At 38.4% G+C, this 24,990-nt stretch overlaps 2 protein-coding genes across 2 annotated transcripts in view; one reads left to right on the plus strand and one right to left on the minus strand.

Annotated features, from left to right (window-relative positions):
- The window catches only part of sema3c (sema domain, immunoglobulin domain (Ig), short basic domain, secreted, (semaphorin) 3C), a 40,119-nt gene extending 27,082 nt beyond the window's left edge, over positions 1-13,037 (plus strand). Inside the window, exons 10-18 of the mRNA XM_066723808.1 lie at positions 308-377; positions 2,746-2,890; positions 3,550-3,772; positions 5,116-5,204; positions 5,860-5,901; positions 7,402-7,559; positions 8,044-8,111; positions 8,937-9,067; positions 10,196-13,037. Coding sequence (XP_066579905.1) covers positions 308-377; positions 2,746-2,890; positions 3,550-3,772; positions 5,116-5,204; positions 5,860-5,901; positions 7,402-7,559; positions 8,044-8,111; positions 8,937-9,067; positions 10,196-10,597 — 1,328 coding nt within the window. The 3' untranslated portion in view covers positions 10,598-13,037. The remainder of the gene's footprint in view (positions 1-307; positions 378-2,745; positions 2,891-3,549; positions 3,773-5,115; positions 5,205-5,859; positions 5,902-7,401; positions 7,560-8,043; positions 8,112-8,936; positions 9,068-10,195) is intronic.
- A 2,324-nt stretch (positions 13,038-15,361) lies between these two features.
- Positions 15,362-24,773, minus strand: cd36 (CD36 molecule (CD36 blood group)). The gene is made up of 14 exons (XM_066724468.1): positions 24,695-24,773; positions 22,777-22,943; positions 22,258-22,418; positions 21,646-21,790; positions 20,935-21,093; positions 20,672-20,763; positions 20,239-20,288; positions 19,917-19,986; positions 19,427-19,617; positions 19,160-19,278; positions 18,228-18,301; positions 17,820-17,874; positions 17,452-17,605; positions 15,362-15,696 (listed from the first exon to the last, which is right to left on the minus strand). The coding sequence occupies exons 2-14, from the start codon at positions 22,891-22,893 to the stop codon at positions 15,680-15,682; spliced, it is 1,404 nt and encodes a 467-aa protein (XP_066580565.1). The 5' UTR covers positions 22,894-22,943; positions 24,695-24,773; the 3' UTR covers positions 15,362-15,679.
- Positions 24,774-24,990: the final 217 nt, after the last annotated feature.

A 24,990-nucleotide genomic window follows, 5' to 3' on the forward strand; every position in this document is an offset into this window, starting at 1 on the left:
GTCAACAAGATATGGATCCTTCTTCAAGGAGTGTAATCCAGGCAAAATTTGTATCAGTAGAGTATTGTTAGACCTCTGTAACAGGCAGCACCAGGATTCAAAGCCTAAATCCGAGGGAAAACCTCTGTCCGGTCCAGGTACAGGCGTTCACCAGATGAGCCCCTGGAGAACTCCCAATTCCTCGTGATTAATTTCATTCCTGACCTTTTCATTTTGCTTTCTGTAATATGCTTAAAAATAGCGATTTACTTCATCTCAACAAATGCTGTTTCATGACCTGTAGCACACATTTGTGTTTTCCTTCCAGAGGATATATTTTTGCTGGAAACAGAACAGCCCAAGAACCTTTTAGTGTTTGGGATTTTCACATCCTCAAGGTAAGCCAAACCGAGGAATTGACTGAGCTGGCAGAATAGCTATCAAACAAGCCAAACCTCCAACACCTAGAAATACATATATATATATATATATATATATATATATATATATATATATATATATATATATATATATATATATATATATACACTCACCTAAAGGATTATTAGGAACACCTGTTCAATTTCTCATTAATGCAATTTTCTAACCAACCAATCACATGGCAGTTGCTTCAATGCATTTAGGGGTGTGGTCTTGGTCAAGACAATCTCCTGAACTCCAAACTGAATGTCTGAATGGGAAAGAAAGGTGATTTAAGCAATTTTGAGCGTGGCATGGTTGTTGGTGCCAGACGGGCTGGTCTGAGTATTTCACAATCTGCTCAGTTACTGGGATTTTCACGCACAACCATTTCTAGGGTTTACAAAGAATGGTGTGAAAAGGGAAAAACATCCAGTATGCGGCAGTCCTGTGGGCGAAAATGCCTTGTTGATGCTAGAGGTCAGAGGAGAATGGGCCGACTGATTCAAGCTGATAGAAGAGCAACTTTGACTGAAATAACCACTCGTTACAACCGAGGTATTCAGCAAAGCATTTGTGAAGCCACAACACGTACAACCTTGAGGCGGATGGGCTACAACAGCAGAAGACCCCACCGGGTACCACTCATCTCCACTACAAATAGGAAAAAGAGGCTACAATTTGCACAAGCTCACCAAAATTGGACAGTTGAAGACTGGAAAAATGTTGCCTGGTCTGATGAGTCTCGATTTCTGTTGAGACATTCAGATGGTAGAGTCAGAATTTGGCGTAAACAGAATGAGAACATGGATCCATCATGCCTTGTTACCACTGTGCAGGCTGGTGGTGGTGGTGGTGTAATGGTGTGGGGGATGTTTTCTTGGCACACTTTAGGCCCCTTAGTGCCAACTGGGCATCGTTTAAATGCCATGGCCTACCTGAGCATTGTTTCTGACCATGTCCATCCCTTTATGACCACCATGTACCCATCCTCTGATGGCTACTTCCAGCAGGATAATGCACCATGTCACAAAGGTCGAATCATTTCAAATTGGTTTCTTGAACATGACAATGAGTTCACTGTACTAAACTGGCCCCCACAGTCACCAGATCTCAACCCAATAGAGCATCTTTGGGATGTGGTGGAACGGGAGCTTCGTGCCCTGGATGTGCATCCCACAAATCTCCATCAACTGCAAGATGCTATCCTATCAATATGGGCCAACATTTCTAAAGAATGCTTTCAGCACCTTGTTGAATCAATGCCACGTAGAATTAAGGCAGTTCTGAAGGCGAAAGGGGGTCAAACACAGTATTAGTATGGTGTTCCTAATAATCCTTTAGGTGAGTGTATATATACATACATTTGTGTGAATTAACGTCTTTAAACATTTCAACAGTTTATTAAAGGAACCTTCTCAATATTGCAGTGTGTTGTTGTTGCATCTTCTATTGAGTAAAGGATGCACCTACAGCTTTGACACAGTATTGCTTGATATGCCATAATCTCTCATTGCACATACCATAACTGGTGCTATCAATCAATATTTAACCATATAAAGACTGATCCTATCTTCAGGAGTTCAGTTTGCTCTTCTGTATTGTAATGAGGGACATAGTGACTATAGAAGTGGTCATGATATGGGCGCCACAAAAGACACATCAGAAGTGACTTTGGGAATCAGTGTTAGCTGACCCTGCCTGACTGTTCCACTTCCATCATGATATCTATGGAACAAGGTTAGGCTCTTGTTCTGAAAAGTATGCACATTTTAGCCAACCCAAACATAAGGAGCTTTGCACTCCCGCACAATGTTATTCATACAATATGTCTCTTCCTTTTACTCTTTAACCAGTTTTCTAACGAACAAAGGTTTTCTGTTTGAGTTGAGTGCAGCACACTGTGATTGGCCAAACCACATATTCCTTTTAGGAAACGGGTGAAAAGGCCTGTGGAGTCAAATACCCTTAAATCTCCCAGTATTGTATAACTTGGATCAACCAAAAACACTTGGTCCAGTTCTCCCAATATTTTGTCTGGTTGTTAAGTATAAGTAAACTTTTCATTTGAAAGGGCCATGGCCAAGATCACCACAGATTTGTATGCGATTGCGATACATTATGTTGTTGTAGTAAAACTATAGCCCATCTCAGACTTAGACATTGTGCATTTGTCTCAGCTTACCATGCATTCAAATTCCCGCACATGTCCGGCAGGAAAATAACCTTCACTTTCCCTGTTATATGAATGACTTTTATATTGATGTGGTGATGTTTGTACAGTACAAGAGATGTGATGTGACCTTGTGTTACTATATATTTAATATGACATTTTTATATCTACAGTTCAGTGTTCAAGGGCTCAGCAGTGTGTGTTTACAATATGGCAGATATCCTAACTGTGTTTAATGGCCCATTTGCCCACAAGGAAGGCCCAAACCACCAGTGGGTTGCATACCAAGGCAGAATTCCTTACCCCAGACCTGGTACAGTAAGTATTGACGCATTTCTGCTTCGATTTCTGTGTGTCTAACAAAAGAGTGCAAAATAAAATGTCCTAATTAGATGTATAAAGGTGTCTGCTAAGTATCAGCCATGTTTACTGGGAGAACTGTGAAATGGTGATTTCTTTCAGCTGTCTACAATAGGCTACTTGGGCCACGTGGAAGTCTATAGGGTTGATAATAAAAAGATTACCTGAAGGACTGAAGTGGAGTGAGACAAACCCTAAGTTGGTTTTGCCCGTCAGAGGTATTTCTAAGTTAAGTTGTAAGGAACAAAGATGGCAGCTATCCCCTTTTAAGACAGATCTTTCCTCTTCACGCCGGTGGTAGACATGGTATGTTTAATGACGTCGGTCAGGTCCCCGATGTTCTGTTTCAGTGAATAAGGAATTACACTACATGTTAGTAATCGTCAATTATTAATCATCTAGTGATCTACTTTATAGTCCACGATGTAGCTTTAATCATGAAAAGAACATGAAACATTTTAGTGGTTGACAGGAAAATCTATTCAAGGAATACAATCATGTATATAGCTATATTTTTAAAGAATTAAAATCCAAGTTGACTTCTTAAATACCCTCTGACATGTTTACCTACTTTGGGATTCATTCTTGACCTCCCCACCACCATTTGCCGTTAACAGTGCCCCGGAGGAGCCTTCACTCCGAACCTATTGACGACCAAGGATTTCCCAGACGATGTAGTTACTTTCATTAGGAACCACCCTGTCATGTACAATCCCATCTACCCAATAAATAAGAGACCGCTCGTTGTGAGAGCTCACGCTGACTATAAATACACAGCGATAGCAGTTGATCAAGTCATTGCCGCAGATGGAAAATACCATGTCTTGTTTCTGGGCACAGGTAAGGAAAATAACTTTATAACCGTGTGTGACACTTCTGTAGGGACAAAGTACACTGCATGTATAAATGCCAAATATCTATCATGAGGTCGTAGACGATTTCTCTGTGGTATATTGGTGTGGATCTCCATTAACGGGCATTTCTGTTGGACCAAGGCTGAGGTCGGTGATATTTTGCTTGCTCTGTCAATGTATAAGTATATTGGCACATGTGTAAAAGATGCAGCATTTAGTCTATGGTATTGAACTACAAATATTGAAGACCTAACAAAACCAGATTTCATATCACAATTTACATACTGCTGGATAACACTAAAATGTTAATGTAAGCCCAACCGTTTGCTCAGCTATCACAATTAATTATCTAATTGGTAACTTCAGGCAAACCAAAGTGCTGACTTATCCTCTGTCCTGCCCCAGTGTCAGCTCATAAATTGTATTACTTTTTGCCCATGTGTGCAATTCTTCTTTACTCTGCACTCTCATTACATTAAGCAAAATATTTAAAATGCACACGCATGCTTCTGAAGTACCACTCAGATCCCAATTTCCATTGTTTAGTGTTTTATGTTATTTATTTTTTGGTGAAAAGTAATTTTTCTGACTCACACACAGTTTTTCCGTTCCATTGGTTGGAAATGAGAACATAGTCAAATTGTATTTTCTGGCAGCCACGGACAGTGGCATTTGACAAAGTGTGCAGTTTCTGTCTGGGCTTTATATTGTGTACCTTGTATTGTGCGTGGTAGGTCCTGCCTTTGTAGTCCAAGAGCAGAGTGTGTTACACTTCACACAGCAGACTAATTTGGCATTATGCAGGAATAATAATGCTAAGTGAATATACAGTCAGAGCAGCGAGGTAATACACTGCAAGTTTACTCTCAATCTACACCCAGGACACCCTTTAAAGTCGGGGGTTAAAGTCAATAGGATGTCAATTCACATCTGGTTATGTTTATCATGCTCACATATTTACAGCATTGTTGACACAACGCCAGGGACGTCTGACTCGTCTGACTGCCGAACAACGTTTTTATTTCCTCTTGGCGATTTTCAGCAGCTTTTGCAAAAACATTCATACATTGAATGCTTTCCTCTGTTGCAGCCCTTGCACCTCTTTGCCAGCCTGGTTTTTATTCATTTACTTGCTGCTACCTTTAGTTAGAAATTCAGTTTATGATAATGTAGGAAGTTCTGATTTATATTTGTTCAGCAGGAATGGAAGGATATTGATTAATGTATGCATTCATTGTGTTTGTGTGTTCTATTACAGTATTTTTGTTTGTGAGTTTGTTTGTGAAAATTACTCAGGTAACATTTATTAACACTGTCGTTACATTTCAGATAAAGGGACTGTGCAGAAAATGATTGTGCTTCCCACTAACAGATCGCAAGATACGGAGCTTATCTTAGAGGAGCTGGAAGTGTTTAAGGTTTGCTTTGCTCATCTGTTTTTACAAGGGCACCACACAGATCAAAGCTTTTAAATATTGGCAGAATTACAAAGGCATGACACACTCGGTATTTAAAGACCAAACACAGGTACTGAATCCATAAGAAGGGGTTACAGAAGAGCCAGCCAACACAAGACTACAATTATGACAAAATCATTCACACCATGTGGGAAACATTTGGAGTTTGTGTGGAATGTGACATGCTTGTTGATGTCCTTACTGGCTATTTACAGAAAAGGATTGAAACTGAAATATGGCATGAATTATTTCCCCCTTGTGGTAACCGAAATACAGGCAATTAGGTGACCTCGTTAGGTCCTCTGAAATCTTTAATGACAGGAGTTGGAAAATGTTTTATTAATATAAATAAACTGTCACAATATTATATCATGATCAGACACTGATATTTAAGTGGCTTTTTCAGTTTTTCTGCTTCTGTTTCCTTTCTGTTTCCTTTCCTGTTTTCCACAGATGTCTACTTAAGAGTATCAATTTCCCCTGTGAAAACAAAACTCACTTCATTACACACTTGCACACATAGCACTTGCACCTGTCCGTGATGAAAGCAAATATTTATTTTCCATTGATTTGATGCAGTGCATTGCGTATTCATTTTAATTTACATTTGTTTCAGAATCATGTTCCTGTGACCACAATGAAAATTTCATCCAAAAAGGTAAACAAAAATATTAGCTCTCACGTTGAACTGATTTTGATTGATGTGAAAGAAAAAGCCTTCAGCTGTATGAAATCACAGCAGGATAAAGACGTGGCACAAGCAGGGAGTTAGTTAGACACAGTTAGTGAATATCATCAGCCTTGTGCTCATTTTAATGGATGTCATGAACTCAAATGTGCAGACAGAGAGATGAGAGTCAAAAGAAGTTCTAACAGAAACCACTTAACAGTGGTGTCGAATCAAATGAAAATCACAGAATTTAATTTCTCGCTGGTTGCTTATTAATTAATTTGGCTTCGGCAAACACAAGCTGATTTCCAGGAACTATAAAACGGGAGAAGTCATGATCTCACATAGTTAAAAAAAAAGAAAAAGCGAAAAGAACAACCTTAGGATGTTGATTTTCACAAGCAGAAGTGTTTTCGGGACAACTTTGGCTTGAGAAAACGTTTGTAGTAAAATACAAAACATGAACTGTGTGGGGTGAGATTAAACATCGCAATGTTTAGTTTTTAGAGATCTGGAAGAGGCTCCTTTTCAACTCTGTCCAAAGTTTTCATATTGATGTGTCCTTCCGTGTTTCCCATTGATGCAGATTTGCTAGCATGGGAAATGGCACTTGTAGGAGAAAACAAAACAGAGAGTTATGAAGAACAACACTTAGCAACAGTGATATGCAATCTCTAAAAAAAATAACACGAAAGGAATGGTGCAGAAGATACAGTACTTCCCTCCTTCCCCCTTTAAATACCAGGGAAATGTCTGATTTAGATTGAAACACAAGTTGTGCAATATTATACATGATGAGTCATGATTTAATGTCATGACATTTTCTGCGATATCCTTTCTTAACAACAGTCAAGAGAATCACATTTCATACTTGGCCCAAGTGTACTAATACTAGTAGTGGTGATCATGTGGATTAGTAAATATAATGTTATTACGCGCAACCCTGTAAATGAACATCCTCATTGTGATCTGAATTATAGCAGTGTCAGGGTTTAATTCTCTTCCCATTCCAGCTTGGCCATCTCTCAAACTCTTTTACATGCCATTTGATTCTGTCGAATTGCTCTTAATATCCTCGTTCTGATTCTTAATTGATCTCATTCATCTCCAGTTCGTACATTCATCATTAAATATAGTGATCTAATAGCACACATTACCAGAATACTTAACAATTGATTGTAAGCCCAGAAGATCAATCAATTTAATAATGGGTGGAGAGTCGCTGGAATGTCACACAATAAAACAAGACAAATTGGTATCACTTAAATGAATAACTGGTCAGATATGTTTGTGCATGTGTTATATATGAGTCTATTATTGTGACGTCACTCCTTGGAAGAGCGTCCGAACCCTGAACCTCAGGAGACGAGCCGTTTAGTGTGTTTCACTCGTCTTGGGGGGGATTAGGTGCTTGAAGCCGTGCCTGTGTCAGTGGTTCAGATCTATGATGTGTAGTAACGCCTTGCCCTGTGTGTCTGTGTGTTCCAGCAACAGCTGTATGTGAGCTCCGAGTTCGGGCTGACGCAGATCTCCCTGCACCGCTGCCAGGCCTACGGCTCGGCCTGTGCTGACTGCTGCTTGGCCAGAGACCCCTACTGCGCCTGGGACGGCATGACCTGCTCCAGGTTCTATCCCACCGGGAAGAGGTACGTCAGACAACGACGCAATGAACCTTCAGAATGACTTCGAAATGCTGTTGAAGAATTAAAACTAAAGCTTCTCTTTAAACCGAGTCCTCTAAAGACTCCGAAGGTTTTGGCTTTGCGCTGTACCTTTCTGGAGAATAACACCATGTAATGTTAAATACACATCTGCAGTTGTCCAAGATAAAGCCCTTCCACTTCCTTATTGACACAGTCTGCTTTTCATTCAGGGCAGAGACTTGAAAAACACTGAAGTAAAACTGGTTTGGAAAATCAAATATTTCCGTACCTTCTGATATTAACAACGGGAATATTAATACACCACGTGGCCTATTTAGGCATTGGAAAATATCTCCTAACTTCAATTACCTCTCACTCCACTCTGTTAAACTTATTTGTGGGAAAAAAGCCTCATTGATGGATTTTTCAGAAGAGTTTTTGAAGTGTCCCTGAATTGAACAAAACTGAAATGTGTCTCTTAATACAGGAGAAGCCGAAGGCAGGATATAATACATGGAAACCCCTTGACACAGTGCAGGGGATTCAATCTGAAAGGTAAGTACTGCATGTATGTGTTTACAGTGTCTATAGAAACTGTTAACCCCCTCTGCTATGCCACGCCTAAATAAGCTCAGGTGCAACCAATTGCCTTCAGAATTCAGTCCATCAGAGCCCATCTGTGTGCAATAAAAGCGGGTCACATGATTTCAGATTAAATGCACCTGCAGCACAGTTGGGTAGTGCATGCAAAGCAAAGATATACCACCAAGGAGCTTTCAAAACGACTCCGGGATAAAGTTGATCAGAAGATGGGGAGCGGTGTAAAAAGATTTCAAAGCCACTGAATATCCCTTGGAGCAGTCAAGTCGATCATTAAGAAGTGGATACGGCATCACCCAGAATCAGTACAGGCCATAAACTGTTGTTTCAGAATACAAATGACTTTGCCTCTTCAAAGTGTTGAGTAGGTTGTTTAAATCAAAGGAAAACAAAATCAATTTAAATGCAATGAAAACTTCACGCTGTAACACAAACAAAGTGTGATAGTCCAAGGGGGTGAATTCTCCCTTTAGCCACTGTATTTATGTATGTATTTATTTATTTTATTAATGGTAGAATAACGAGTTATGTTGCACTGTTATGACAGTTGATCCTGATTTGACAATTAATTAAACTATAAAATGCCAGTAGATTCAGACAGGTACAGCCCTGACTAGGAAAAATCCTCGACTCACTTCCCTCCTCCGAGATGTGTTATTGTACTAATTTCAACTTTATTCAGATACAAAAGGGACATTTGTCTTCAATTAAAATGTTAAGGAGATTTTCTTATTTCTTTTTTATTGGACCGCAAAGACTTTAAATGCACTTCTGTTTTAGTGTACAGAAATGCGGCCGAGATGGTGCAATATGCGGTGAAGAACAACACCACGTTTCTGGAGTGTTTGCCGAAGTCTCCGCAAGCATCTGTGAAATGGCTAATTCAGAGGGAAAACGACAGGAGGAAAGAGGTGGGTTTGTCCAAGAATCAACCAGCATCCAGATTAAGGATACATTTTCTGGCATTTCATCGCATTAAAACCTCAGCCATCACTTTGAACGAGTCAGGTCTTTAATAACTGATTAATGACTTGGCAAAAACACAATCATATCTGGGAAACTTGCTCTGCTTTGAACAAATATGTTTATACCAGGAAATAGTTTGTCAAAGAGAGGCTGTGGTTTCAGCACATCTTGCACAAGGGCTTGAGGGTCTTCGCTTGGTTTTGAACTGTCTACTTTGAGAATGACCTAATCAGCAATACACCATATATTAACCATATATTTTTAGATATTCCACAATGATAGAGAATGTCAGCACTTTGGCTCGTTGAGTTTTGTATTTCACTGCCAAAATGAAATCTTGGCAATGTATCATTTACACACATCAGACGAAGGTCTTTGTTTTTAACAATAATTCTTGTCAATGGATCTGCTTTGACTTTAATATGGATATGGCCCCCCAGTTACAAATTAACTGATTTTAAAGCATGATGTAATACGGAAAATCACATCTAAGGCATGTTGGGGGTAATTAAGACCTGCTTTCTAAAGCTGAACTTCATTTGTCCCCCAGGCAAGGTGGCCATATAGTCTTCTTAATTTAACCATTTAATGATTAATAATCTCACAATTCCCTTAAGCATCTCAATTTGTGTTTTTATTAAGGCACATTGACACATGTATTTAAAGAGACAGGTATTCCTTTATTACCAATATGTCTTATTCTATATTATTTATTATAATGTGTACATCAGTTGTTGAACTGTCTTAATGTTGTAGTAGGAACACATTATTTGTCAACAAGAAATACCATAAAAAAACAGCAATGATCTCATTTACATATAATATTGAATATTCATGAGATCAATGCTGTAACATATTACAAAGGTAATAATATGAAGAAGGTTGTTTTCAAGCAGCACATTATTTGTCACTATATCGTCATATTAAATTGAAGCATCGTAAGTTGCCTTCTATCAGATTGACTTTCTGTAAAAATGTATCTACCATTTATTCTAATCGTGACACAGGGCCTGAGTCATGATAACTAAATAAGATTTCAGTTTCTAATATCATCCCTGTTGTTGGGTTCCCAGGTCAAGTTAAACGACAGAGTCTTATTGACAGAGCACGGGCTGCTGCTGAGATACGTACGGGACTCCGACCAAGGCCTGTACTACTGCCTAGCCACCGAGAACAGCTTCAAACAAACTGTGGCCAAAATAAAGCTGAAGGTGATCAGCACTGAGCTGGTGTCCTCCGTGACGGACAAAAAGCACCCCTGGTCTTGGGCCAGTTCTCTGAGTGGCTATCAACTCCATTCCAAGGACTTTATCGGGATGTTTAGCCACGCTGAAATGCAAACCATTAACCAGTACTGCAAGGAGAACAGGCAGCGGGAGAGAATGGAAACGCTGAGGGGGGACCTGGCCAAACTGAAGCCCCTCATGGACCGAAGGAAGAGCAGAAACCGGAGGAATCACCTCCCCGAGTCGTAGACCGGGCTCATCACAGAGACGGGCCCGCGGAGCAGCCAGTCTGCAGGGGTTCAGAAAAACAACATGACGACAACAGCCGAAGAAAAGGATTTGAAAGCAACTTGTACTTTTCCAGTCTTACGTGCATGAGGTACCTTGACCAGGTGACTGTGTGAGAAAAGTCCAAATGTACAACTTTTAATGTCACATAGAGTTTAGTTTCCTTCGGAAGTCTTTACAGATGTCCACTTGGGGCGATACCCGACAGCACACACATTCGATTGAAGGGAATGCAACGTAGAGCGGAGTTTAATTCTGACGAAGGGAATCACAGTGGTGTGCTGCAAATGAGGATACCGAACTTGGGTTGTGGTAGACAGACACTATTAAAATACTTGTGGCTCAGTTAAACACGGCTCTGTCAGGGGTTTTCTCCTGTGAGACCAGGAACAAGAGATTTTCAGAACACAAGTAGAGGCAAAGGAGTAACAGTTTGTTTATAATGACAAATAAACATATTCTTCATACTTGTGCTTCAGTGGAAAATGTTTTGTTTTGGCGTAGGTATTAGAATTTTACAGTGTCTTACTGGCATGCTTTATTAAAATAGACTGGTATACCATTTTATAATTTGTAATTTATTTCTTATTTCTATAGACACATTAATTACTGATCCTTTAATACGGATCCTGAAATGTTTGGCACATATTCAGCATGCTTGTTCCTTTCCACGGCTCTTGTAGGTAAATAATGGAGATTGGACGTGTGCCCCTTAAACTGCAGGGCTTTTTTTATTCTATTTTATTTTTAACCCACATTATTGAATTCTTTACAGAGTATAACTTTCATTTAAACATTATTTAATTCACATTAAATATTGAACACAAATGCAGGGCATCAGATACTACACAACATAAACACTAATGTAAGACAAGGTGCCATACCTGTCTAGTTCAGACTCGACATACTGTATATCTACAAAAGAACTGAACAAAGCAACATGTATTAAATGACTAAATCTGTAATGTCCAGCTGTCCAGCATGTGTATCAGATCAAAAGGTATATATGAACTTGTACGTAACAACTTGGTGGTATTCTTTGCTTCTGCATACCATTCTCTTGTGTGTATATTTTTAAATATTTCCTTTGTATGTATGTATGTATTATTTTAATTCCAGTTTGTATGTTGAGTGATATAGTTATTCCCATTGGTATTAATACTATTTTTATAAAACCTCTTGACAGCCAGTCATTATCTGGATAGCCATATTGTCTCCTAAATAACCTTAACCATAATTAAACATAATTGAAGTTCATATAAAAACAAAAAACATTCATTATGTAACGGCATTTTTAGGAATATTAACCACATGGACTTGAATCTTATAATTTCAGGGTTTTTTCACAAAAGTGGGTTTGAAGAGATATTCACGCTCAAGGTATTATTTATTGGCGTTTCGGGAGAGAGGTCAAACCTTAATCCTGCCCACCGCACAGATAAGTATGGGGCTCAAGCAAAACGTACTAAGCGTTTATTCTGCCCAAACACCGTCTCCCTGGTTAGCCAGGCCATCGCTCCCTCAGCCAAGAGAGTTCAAGCCAAATCTAAACACAGAGTTACACTCCATCCAGAAAAGTCTTATTAGGACTCAGAGAAAGCTCCCGAAAGGGCGTTTAAAATCGTAGTGTCGTTTGGAACAAAATTTCAGTTTGCAGTTTATTTGAAATTGCAGAGAATCAAGGCAAAATATTGAGACATTAATCAGGATACCATTGTTGTTTATTGAGAGTATGTGATTGTGTGTGTGCGTGCATGTGTGTGTGTGTGTGTGTGTGTGTGTGTGTGTGTGTGTGTATGGGGGGTATTAAAATGCTGCTTTCAATTTTATTTCATTTTTATCACCTTTCATTTTTGTATACAGTTTTATATTGTCTGGCGGGCCCTGTCTGTTTTTTTTCTGAAATCAGAGGTACAATTGTGATTTGTGTTTTATTTCCTGTTTGCGATTTGTATTATCCAAATAATATTAGTAGTAATATATGTGCTGTTCGTAGGATGTGCTATTTAAAACCTTTTGTACAAGTTGTGAAAATAAATAGTGTATATAATTTAGTGCATTATTTTTGAATCAGCCTAGACTTGGATCTGCAAATTGCAGGGGAGTTGTATTTTGAATGTTGGCATACACTGCCCTTTTTAATTTGTAAAGTTTAATTTTGTTGCTTGTTTATTGTATTGTTTTCAAGACGGGCACCTTTGCAATTCAGACATGAGATTCATATTTAAGCTACGAACTTGCTATCGTGATGAAACTGCCTTCACAGTGAATGTCATTTTTGTTTGTTTGTGTCCTTTTCGTAGTTCTTTTCAGCTGAAGTGAATTCAAAAACGGTATTTTAATTTAAAAAATGTAAAATAGCAGTTTCCTGATTAAATCAATCAATAAATACTTAACAACACCCTGTGGCTAATGTATTTATCTGACTCAAATGCAAATCTGCCCTTCTCAAAACATTTTAAATCTATTTTACTGCTAGTGAAGTAGTAGAGAAACAAAAGACTACAATCTCAGTCTATGAAGGATGAAGGCGGAGGTGGAGTTATGAGTGATGTTACACGAGGGAGACCAGTGGCAAACTCTCTTTCAGGCGAGACTCCAAGCGCCCTCCCTGCGCTGAGAGACACACTCCGCTCGCAGCAGTTTTATAACTCAGGCTCCAGCCCCTCGCTCATTAAAAGCACGGCCACATGACTCCCATTCATCTTGTACAGGAATCTGACTGTCAGCACCAGCATTTAGCCTGGGTCAAGTATGCTCGGCAAATGATAACTGGAAAGACTAAATAAAAAGAATCGTTTAACAAGGGAGAGGCCGGCGAACACTGACTCAACACCCTCATCTATTTATACATGCCACCACCGGAAAACCCTGATCCTCACACAGATGAATCGTTTGCTGAAAAATGCTATATATATGTAATTAAGCAGTGCAGCAATGTCATTACTCATCCTCTCCATTGGTGAACACAGTACATTTTCTCTACCTTGTAATAAAAGATCTTTCCTTCAGTGCAAGTATTTAACTGATGTACAGTTTGAGTTCATATGGTGTCTGTGTCTGTTTAGGCCATTGTTAATATAATGTGTCCAGCATTATCTTCCTCTCTGGCATCAAGATCTCAAACTGAATCCAGTACAACAGTATGTTTAAGCACGTAAGTGAAGTGATCTCAGATGAGATGGCGAAACAGACAGGCATAGCATAACATGCTGTTACGAAATTAATCTATAGGCTCATCTATTCATTATTTGTATTACAGATAAAATGACAAGTTTGTCATGAAAGCTAGCTTTCTCCTATATTAACCTGCCTTTCTGAGATCCACTCATGACCACACATTTTAAATGTGTAGTAATACATATCAAAGTACCTCGTGCATTGCTGAGCAATTTGTAGATCTCCAAAAATGAAAAGAAAACCTTTTGGAAAGAAGACTGCTTTAAATTCTGCTTTTGTAAAAAAACATGGAAAAGACTTTCCTGCCACATCAAACCACAGAAATATTTGTGTGTGTTTTTTTCCAAATAATCTGTTTACATTAGGGAGAAAGTTTTATTTCAAAGCACAGAATGGAAATGTCTATTGCAACAGAAGAAAGTATTGAGGTTGCTCATGAAGTTTATACAAGAGTCTGTGGCTATGTAGTTCTTGGGTTTAGATGTTCTTATTTCTGGTCTTTTCTGAGTTATAGATGACACAAGAAACACCTTAAAAGCTCAGGAAGAGATTTTTGCAGCTAGATTGCAATGAAAGTCGGCAATAACTTCCAGGGAAGACTTGACAATTAAAAGCACAGTTCTTGATGAATAAATGTATGAATACCAAATGCATAACACGTGCATATCTCATGCCCTTCACCTCAGCTCTGATATAGGTCACATCTTGAAGCCCTAACCCAAACCCTAGTCTATAACCCTGCCCCTGACCATGATCCTAACCTTAACCTTACCTGCCATACGTGTGAGCTCCCATCAGAACTGAGAGGAAGTGCATTCGGACTTTGAGTGTTATTCCTATGCTAAGTGCAGATTCATTCATTCATTAATTCATCAATCGGTCCCCAGTATTGTAATGTGTGATCATCTCTCTCTGCTTTAATGTTCATTGTTGCAAAGAACACAATAACCACATGTAAAGGATTTTTTCCTAACAGTTTCCAAAATGTCTTCCATAGGACTGCTTCTTCTTGCATCAATGATAATAAGCAGGAATCTACTTTAATGGTATTAGCCCTTAATTAAGATATTAATCACCAGGGTATTTCTGTCTCCACTGCATCCATTAACTAATTTGCTGATGTATGGCTTAAGGCTTTGAGCATTTCCTGTTCTTGCACTTTCACTAATAGTGTGTCATGTGTGTCATGGGTACGTCAACTGCATTTTTTTGTGTGTGTGGTTTTAATACACTTCAACATTTGCAACTCAGTGGTTTGTAAGCAATTAAATCAGCTACATGTACGAATAAATCAGTGAGTGGATTTCCCCAATATTGACCGTTATGGTCCAAAGATGGGAACGTACAAATCTTGAATTTATACTTAAAACCGAGCCTGTCTTTTATGTGCTGTTGAGTAGCAGCATGAAAGAATGGGAGAATGTGAAGCGAAAGAAGAGTTTCAGTGACAGTGTTTGATGGCCCATAAAGACAGGAGAGGGTCTGGAAATGTTATCTGTTCAACAACGTTTTCCTTCATGAAAAGACACTAATGGCGAAATCAGATGTGGCAGCATTCTTTCTGAGTTTTATTCGTTGAGAGGGATTTAATCTTTGCAGAGCAACTGTCAAGTAGGTCTTGGCTGATATTTTAACCACAGTTCCAGAATATGATTCTTTCTCATAGTTTCACCAACTCTCTGTGATCAGTTTCGAGGTACAACACTGTATGTGAAGTCACTGTGAACATCACAATAATCATCTTTCAGATCATTCTTAAAAGTTCTTCTTTCTTGGCACTGTACTTTATTGTTTTTCTGCCTGTTGTGATTGCAGATATCTGTAGTGGATTGTTCCTGGATTATGTCCTTCAGTTCAAAAGCTTCATGCCTTAAAACCATCTAAAGAAAGAGAAAAAAGAAAGAAGAAACATTTGAGATATGTTGTAATCACTGAACGACATTTATCCATCCAAGAACTTAACATACATATGATCGTTGGTTTCCATACTATTTCCCTCTGCTGTGTATTTTCTAGCCTTCAGATAGACCTCTTATTTACCCAGAATGCCTTTCAGAATATTGTTTCACTGCCAGACTCATCCATTAAAATACACGCCATCGCCACGTTTCAGAAACTGTTTTGTTTCTGCACTGCTTGTGTGCTTGCATTTACTTTTAATACGTCCAGGGGGATGTATCCGAGAGACAAACTGCTGATGTAACTGCACTTTCTCCTGGCAGCAGCTGCGGTTTGATTTTTGCGTACAGTCTCTCCGATCATGTGTTGTATCAGGAGAACTAAATATTTCTAATACACGTATTTAGCATGAACTGTGTTAAATCATCAACACAAATATGATAAATAGGTCCCTTCAATGTTTGTCTTTTAAGAGGGAACAAATTATAGAAACTATGTAAACTATGTTCACATTTTCCTGTAAAATCAATTTTAAATAATTTATGTAATGCAATAGGCAATCATATTAATCATATTTGAGCCCAGCTGAAATGGAGAGACAGAAACATTTTAATACTGCAGGTAAGAGAAAAATATTTTGGGAAAGTATATTTGCTGCCATCTAGAGGTTTTAAACTTAATATGACATGTAGGACCAGCTAAATTGAAGCAGTAATTTATCCAACACTATTCATATCGCAGAATATGTGAATAAAACTGATCTGGAATGTATGCAATGCAGAGCACATCATATTTTGCAGTAAAAAGGAGTAAAAAAACACAATGTATTTGTGTATAGAAACAAATCTGCCCTTTAAAAACCTGCTGGAACAATACCAACCACATTTGATGCCCCAAGTTATTGATGGTGGTGAAACTCTGTACCATATGTTACTGTAATTGCCTGCAACTTATGGGAGCCTGTTTGGAAAATTAAGACTGATCATCAATACTTGCCCTTACTGGGGGACGGCCTCAAATGAAGATGGAATAGTATTGGAAAATTGTGCAAGGATGTCGTAATTAGGGCCCTAAAGTGCGAACCTATTAATAGACCAACTGCCTGACCGACTCTGTGAATGAAGGGCTGGGTATCCCGTTTCATTCCTCCACAAGAAAATGAACGTCTGCTTGCCAAAGTTTTTGTGGCACAGGGTTACACAGCTACCGACATCCAGGTTGGCATCAGAGGACGCTGTGCTGAGTTACATGGGCGTCCGGTTAATGTGTGCAATGCCTGCTGTAGGTGATCAACAGTTTATCACATGCTTCCCCGCCTACCCAAATGTCTGTATTTAAAGTCATATTGTTCCACACAGCTGTGAAACATTTTCGCATTAAGAAATATAACTTATGGGGAAAACTGCAAGGAATTAAACATAACATATGTGGGTCCTTAATTAAACTTCTGCAGCATGTGAAGGCAGGAATGTGTCTGGCTTTGAAAATGAATTATTTCAAGCTTCAGTTAGAAAAAGGAAAAAACTTTGCAGGCACACTCCAAACCCAAACCAGTATCAATAATTAATACTCACCATAACTTAAATTGTCAGTATTTGATTGACATGACTCTGAATTTAGAGATGCTTTTCCTGTCTATGATATTGGATTATTTTGTGGATCCATTACACAAAATGGTTCAATAGCTTCATTTTATTGTTCTTACATACTTACTTTGTATAAGAACATTTTCTCACCTGATCTGCTAAGCACGCACAGTGAAATTGCGAAACCCAGGAAGAGCACACATCCAATGCCAATTAAACTCATCTGCACGTTTTCCAGCATCTCCACCCGAGACGTCAAAGATGCCTTGAATTCCTCGGCCGAGGCATCGTCGAGAGCTGCTGTCTGTTATTGTGCACAGAGAAGTGGGTTGTAATTTGCACAGATGTGGCGAATAAGCTCTTGTTTTATGCATGTCTTGAGAGGCATGCCTGTCCATAAATTCTGAAAACCCCAAACTGTGAGCTTTCCTTGTTGTCCGCTACTGAAACAGGAGTTTATAACTGATCCAATTATTTTTATCTTGTTTTAATTGAATCGCCCACGCATGGACTCTCACCTCGTTAAGCCAGACCACGGGGAACACAATATGCTCTTTGATGTTTTTCAGCACACTAGAAAGAAAGACAATATTTAGTTAAGGGATATGTTTTTTACCTTTATGATCTGTCAGATAATAATTCCTTTTATAGCTGTGTGTTTCTCTGTGTTGGTAGGTGGTGTCTGCCACAGTATCAAACTATTGTACCAAAAGTAGCTAAAACTGCTTTCAGGAAGTTATTCCCTCTGAGATTCTTAAACCCATTGACAATCTGAAACATTGAGGCATTAGCGCCCGTCCTGAGGGATTAGATTGTCCATTTATTACATTTTAGGAAATCCACAATGACTAAGGGTCTTTAAAAGAAAGCAGAAGCACAATGTCAAGGAGAAAGAATGTCGGTCAAAGAAATGTTTCACAACGTACTCAATAGTCTTTGAAGGTCCATATGCTAAATTGACTTGCAGTCTTTTGGCAAACCTCATGGAAAAGCCGGTGATCTGAAAAACAAACCAGACATGAAACAACATCATCGGGATATTATTTAAAATTCATGTCAGGCCGTAAAACACATAGAGTTTATAACCGTGCTTAAATCACCATCCTAATTGCGGATTAAGACCAGACTTTTCTCTCCGTCTCTAATAAGGAGGTTGGAAATGCTGGTGCATGTTTCTGCAATTTAGGATGATGCACATTTGACAGTGACATGACTGCTGCTTATCTGAACTCGTCTGTTACTGACTACGATGCTGCCATATACGAAATATAACAGGTGTGTCAAAGGAAAATACAAAGCACACCATTCTGTCTCAGGTTTTGCATTTCAGTTCTTCACATTTTAACACACACACAACACATGACTACTAGGATGACCGCACATGCTATTTTCGGTGGCATTTTGCTCCTGTTTGTTCTGTTGACAGATGTGTAGGATAGCCACTGTTCCTCTGAGCCACCAAAGCTGTCTGTAGCAATCTGATGCCTGTTGGAAGGCTATCTTCCCTGAACTATATCCAAAATGACTAATGTGTTTTTTGATGTTTTGTAATGTCAGCCTTGTACATAAACAATACATTCATACCAGCATGCTAAGCGGTCCCCACAAAATACATTAATCCACATACAAACAAAGGTCATCAGTGGTCAATTATCCCTGCAAAAGTATCAAATGGAGATTTGTTTTGATTGGCTTCTTTTAGTGAAAAGCAATGGCTCAGCACTAGTCATTTCAGAAGCCTTTTAAACCATAATGTTGAGAAATTCACAGATTTGATCCTTGGAAACTTCTAGATTTCTTATTGTTCCTAAACCCTAAACTTCTGTAGAGGGTCGAAATGTTGTATTATGATACTCACCGGCTCCACATCAAGAAAGGTCGAATGATGATCCTCATCTGGGCTGATTCCATCTATTGCTTCGCTAAGGGACTTACTACCGTACAGGAAATGTGGAAGGGAGATAAAAACTGGCATACCTAGCAGGGAAAAATAATAACAAGGAATATTAATGTCTTGGGGAATCACACTTGGCTTTGAGTGCCTAAGGACCAAACCGTATTTTAAATGGTGAGCCCTATTACCTTGGTTGCATTGTTGAACTAGTTCCCTGCTTTACAGACTCACCGTCTCTGCATGGACTGACATTAAGGACACCGGCCAACGTGCAGTTCTTGTCGACGGGGGAGTCGTTGCTGCAGTAGCATCTGTTGTCCGCGTTGACCGTAGGCGACGCAAAGGTTTTGGATGGAAGCATAAAGCGATAGACCGTTATCCCCTTCAAGTCTTTGGTGCCTTCATACTCGGCTGACACCGACCTGGATGTGCGTGGGTTGAGAGGACGGTTTGAATCAGAGTTTATTATTTATTTATTCCACTAGAGAATAACAACCCATTTCACACTTTTCTATACAAACAAATAATTTGAAAAACTATTCACTACTACGAATGCCACATCATGCTTTTGAAGCTGACAAAAGTGAGTAAAACTGTATTTATTGCTGAAATGAAGAAATTGAAATGAATTTAGCACAACAAAGTAGTGTGACATTTACACAGCAAAATTATTCTATTACATTCTGTTGTTCTATTGTTGTCGTCTTTCTTCCTTCCTTACCTACAAATGTCAGACGAAAAGAAGTATAATGGCGTCTTCTTGTCTAGAAAAGGTGGGAACGAGGCTCCATCTGCAGAATTGTATTAATGGTAGACATGTTCAGTGATCTCATAATAATTTAACTGAATTATCGATGATAAAATGTCGAATTCCTGAATGTCTGAAGAACACTGGGCTCTTTTTTTATCTCCCAAACACATTAATGTATGATGCATGCCCCAGAAAAGAAGTACCACAGGTATATGAATATAAAGTAAAGTGCAATTTAGATTGTCTTTTCATTTTAGTCTTTAGATGTTAAAGGCATGAAAGCTTTACTCACCTGTGCCATTAATCATGTTACAGTAGGTGTTATTCCAGAAGGACACATGGCTGCAATGCACAAATCAGATCTCAGTTACTTTAAAATATAAAACAAATGTTTAAAGCTGAATGTAAAGCCTGGGGCAAAGCGAAACATTGTGTACCATCAGTGTCATTAGACATCAGACCACACAGCCCCACATGAGCGACAGCCCTGCTCTGCCAAAGGACTGGTCCCAGGAAGCAGCGGTTCTGTGTCACCATATCAGTCTTACTGTACACAATGTTTATTTGAAAGTTGGTAGATATGGTGCTTGGAAGATAAGCTATGATTTCCGTTAATAAATTGTGTCCACACATTTATATACTTCATATTTATATCTTCATATACTAATGACTTAATTTGACCCCCGATACAGTGATATATTTTGTGATTTTATGCACGGACATACCTTTCTCCTCTCCATTTGTCAATTATTGCTGTTTTGCTGATGTCATCTTTTCCAGTGAAAACATTATAATATCCATCAAATGTGCCATTATACTAAAAAGAAAACACAGCCAAGTTTTGACTACTCTTAAGTGAACAGTGTAAAAACACCAATCAAAAAACAATTATATTTATAAACGAATCACACAAAACCAGTAATCTGTCTTAAATTACAGAAATCTGATTATTGGTTTTAAAATGGATAAATAATTAGTTTATACTTACTGGTACAAAAAGACCTGTAGTAGAATTCAACAACAAGGGATCTTTATACCCCCAGAGGATCTCTTTTACACTCCTGTGCTGGAATAGTGAAGAGTTTGTATTTTTAATTAGAATGTTCAGAACAAAATGCTCTGAGGGCTTGATGAGAGAATAAGCACCCTGTAAAACAAAATCAAAATGTTTCAATATCTCCAAATGCAAATTTGAATTCTGCAAGTGCCACTCTACAATGCATCATTCTTTAACAAACTATTGTAAAACTGTACATCACATCAAATAGCCTATATCTTTTGGGGAAAAGGGTGAATCCTATACTAAATTTATCATTCATATACCACACAATGGATAAAAAGCAACTGATTAATTAAATATGATTTAAAGTGTTCATCAGTGTCTCAGTTTGGGAATACAGACATCATTCTAAGGATCCGATTTTGCCTTTAAGTAAGTTACTCATGAAATTCATACATTGAGCAATCTGCTGTCAGAAAAAGGGAGTGTTTAATGTTTAGTTTAGCACAATGTGAGATTATTCTAACTTCTTTCACTCTGGATTTACCGTTGCAACTAGCCTCTCATTTAGTTTTTTCTATATAATAAAAAATAAATATCTATCTGATTTGATAACACGGAAAAATTGTTTGTGGCAAGGCAGCAATACAAATTTAATCTTTATTATAACTATGTTTAATACCGTAATTTGGAACTTACTGCAAGGCCGAGATTAAGAGACATGATTTTGTCATCTTCAGATCCTATGGACAGGCTCGGCTCAAAAATAGCCCCGTTTGGCAGGAGGAAGGAGATTGTATTATTGTTGTTTTCTGTTATATTTGCTTTTGGCAAGTACCGGGTCCTGGTGACACAGAAAAACTAGGATTTATTAACAATGAACCAAAAGCAAATTGTTATTTAAAACACCTTATATGAGGTGTAGTTGTATAGTAATGAGATGCATTGGATTCATGCAGAACATTGGACCTGCCAAAACAAAAGCATGATTGAACTGAAATTGTTGTTTTGTAGTGAACTGTTACAAATGCACTGGAAAACAGGATTGATTTTTAAAGATGTGTGATAGAAAAGCATGTTGCCATAAATAAAAAATAAATAATAATGAATGTACCCTTCCAGTCCAATATATAAATACCTTTCTTGTGCTTGTGAAGATGAGATATTAACCGCAATTGTAAAACTAAAAAATGTGCTTTGCGATTTGATTTGATCAGCTGATCATTGGTTAAATTGCAACATTTACATTACAGTATTTTATTGCTATAGACTAGATTAGTCAATACATAAATATAATCAATATAATTCTACCTATATGTATATGGTCCCTTTTCAACAACAATGGGCTTTGATCCATTCTTTATTATTTCCTCCGGATTTTGCACATCAAACACCCAAAACTGCCGGTACACCGAGCCGACTGTTCCTGCCCAAGTCTCGTATGCAATGGTTCCATTTTCAATAACAACTTCCTTTGAAGAAAAAATAAGACAATAAGATAAATATGCATACCAGTTCTGTGATAGCAGGACAATGTGGACACATCCTTACAGTTTCAGGACCAGCCCAGGTCAAAGTCATTCTCAATATGAACACCAGCACTTACTATTGAATAAATATTATTGTACCATTGAGGAGGACTCTCAGAAGTAGATCAAGTACTCAAGAAGAGAAAGTTTGGTGTATAATTAGTGTATGCACTAAATTATTTCAAAATCAAATACACACACAAATTCAGACACTATTGTGGTAATAACCAGTAGCATGAACTTCTGAACTCGAACATCTCCACATAGGAGCTCAGGTGCAGAAGAGAAATTAGGAACATACCTTTCTTACTGTGCCCTCGATAATGGAGTCCCCAATGGGAATTAGGATCCCTCCGAGGATGGCTACCAATCCACTGACCACGGCCCCTGCAATCAGACAGGATCTCTTCTTACACATCCTTGGTTTTCTGCCTTGGCTGCTTAGTCCATGTGTGTGGCAGAGAACCTCTGCAGAAAAAGGAGGGCGTTGGGTGTGTTTCTGATTGTCATATACCTGTACTCAATGGGTAAAGGTTGTAAATACATAAACAGATGACATGCTGTTTTGCATGAAAGAAAGCACGCTATCTGTCAACCGATTAGGGTTTAAACGCTCCAGATTAGTGCGGAACTGGAAGGACTCTTGAACTTGCTGGACTATGCCGCAAATGACTTGCACGGCATATTACAAAGTACCTTTCTACCATTCAAACTGGGGGAACTGTGCAACACATATGGAAGCAAGACGTTGGAGAGCATCAGCATGAACACACAGTAGACAAACCAACCCATCAGGGAATAACAAGGGGAGTTTGTTTCCACACTACATGTTAAGTGTCTTTCCACAGCATGCTCCTATGTACTTATATATGATGACATCCCTAGGACTTAACTGTATTATGTCTGCACTTGTTACCTCATTGTAGTGGGATGTTTATTGTATTTTGTACTGATTGTGTTATTGCACTGTCATCCACATCTGACCGTAGATGATAAAGAACAGATTAGACCCACTGATTGGAGAGGATATCTCAGTGGCGGTTAGGTACTTACTATCTTTGGTAACTTTCTATGCAAATCTCTTTCTTTTTTATTATTATTATTATTTTTATTTCTTGGCAGACGCCCTTATCCAGGGCGACTTACAACATAAGTGCAAAAATACAGAGAAGTACAAGTCATTACGAATTCAACTTAGCTAAAATATAGCAATTCAAAATAATACATTTTACAAATTCCAATTACAATTTACACAAGTACAGTAAGAGACTCCCTACATCCTGGACGGTGAAAGCTAAGTGCTGTCAAGATGTAGGGTTACAGACGAGGGCTACGGGAAAGGGAGCAAGGAGGAAAACAATCAAATATTTGCAATCCAACCAGATGTTTACCTATGTGCTTTTTCACACCGCAAAACAGGTGCTGGTCAGAAGACATCAGGTGACTTTGGACTTTGAGACATCGGGCACAAATCTGATAGTAATGCAATAAATCGAATTACTTCTGTCTGATAATGAACTTTCTGATCTCCATGCTGCTGTAATAACTATACTGCCTGGAGAGGTGGCAACCATTAGGCCTAGACCCTAAGCCGTGGACCCCCAGAGATTCATTTTCTCCTACATGCCATCCATAGGAGTTTTTTATTTTTCTCTCCTCTGTGCCTAAATGGTTTATCTATTTAATTGTTCACTTACTTTATTTTAGATCATGTAAACTGTTTACAGGTCTATTTTTATTTTACTTTATTGTATTTATGCATTTTATTTTATTGTACATTTGCTGTATGATTACCAGTCTGTAAAGTGCTCTGCGGATACCCTGCGAAGGGCGCTATAGAAATAAAAAATGATTGATTGGTTGATTGATTGATAATGATGGGCTGTAGCTGATTCCAATGTATATCGGAATGACACAGCGTTAAGCAACGTGCAGGAAATAACATCACATTTATTTATTTAATTATTATGAATTACAATGGGTTACATCAGCAGGTTCTAAGCCTCAAGCACACAATGGATTCCATCCCAGTTAGAGTTAATTAAGAACTCTGAGAACTTGGTTTTGTCGGACACATTGTTGTTGGGATTTGTCTTGCTTTAGCACCATGACTTTTAAATTATAATAATAAACAGCACATATAATTTATTTGTGATGGAGTACAATCCTTAATGCAAGATATTCTGCCAAGCGTTTCATATCTAATCATTCCAGTTTACCTTTGTGGAGATGATAATCCTAAATGTAGTTGTGGTAATGGCTCTTGATTCGTGGCCTCCGTTTGGTAGTGTAGGAGTACGAGCAGGAGCAGACCCTGGTAAGTGTGTTTGGACTTGGACTTTGCTTACAGATTGTGCTCTGGAACTGGTTGTAGACCCCGCCTATATGTCTATCAGGAGAGAATTACAGCCTTTCCCACTACAATAACTGTTTGATGATGGATTAATTTGAAACAAGCTGTATCAGTAGCAGAAGAAGTAATAAAAAATGTGAATTTGACACACGGCTTACTTCC

The sequence above is a fragment of the Amia ocellicauda genome, chromosome 15 (assembly GCF_036373705.1).
Source record: "Amia ocellicauda isolate fAmiCal2 chromosome 15, fAmiCal2.hap1, whole genome shotgun sequence".
Taxonomy (NCBI): Eukaryota; Metazoa; Chordata; class Actinopteri; order Amiiformes; family Amiidae; genus Amia; species Amia ocellicauda.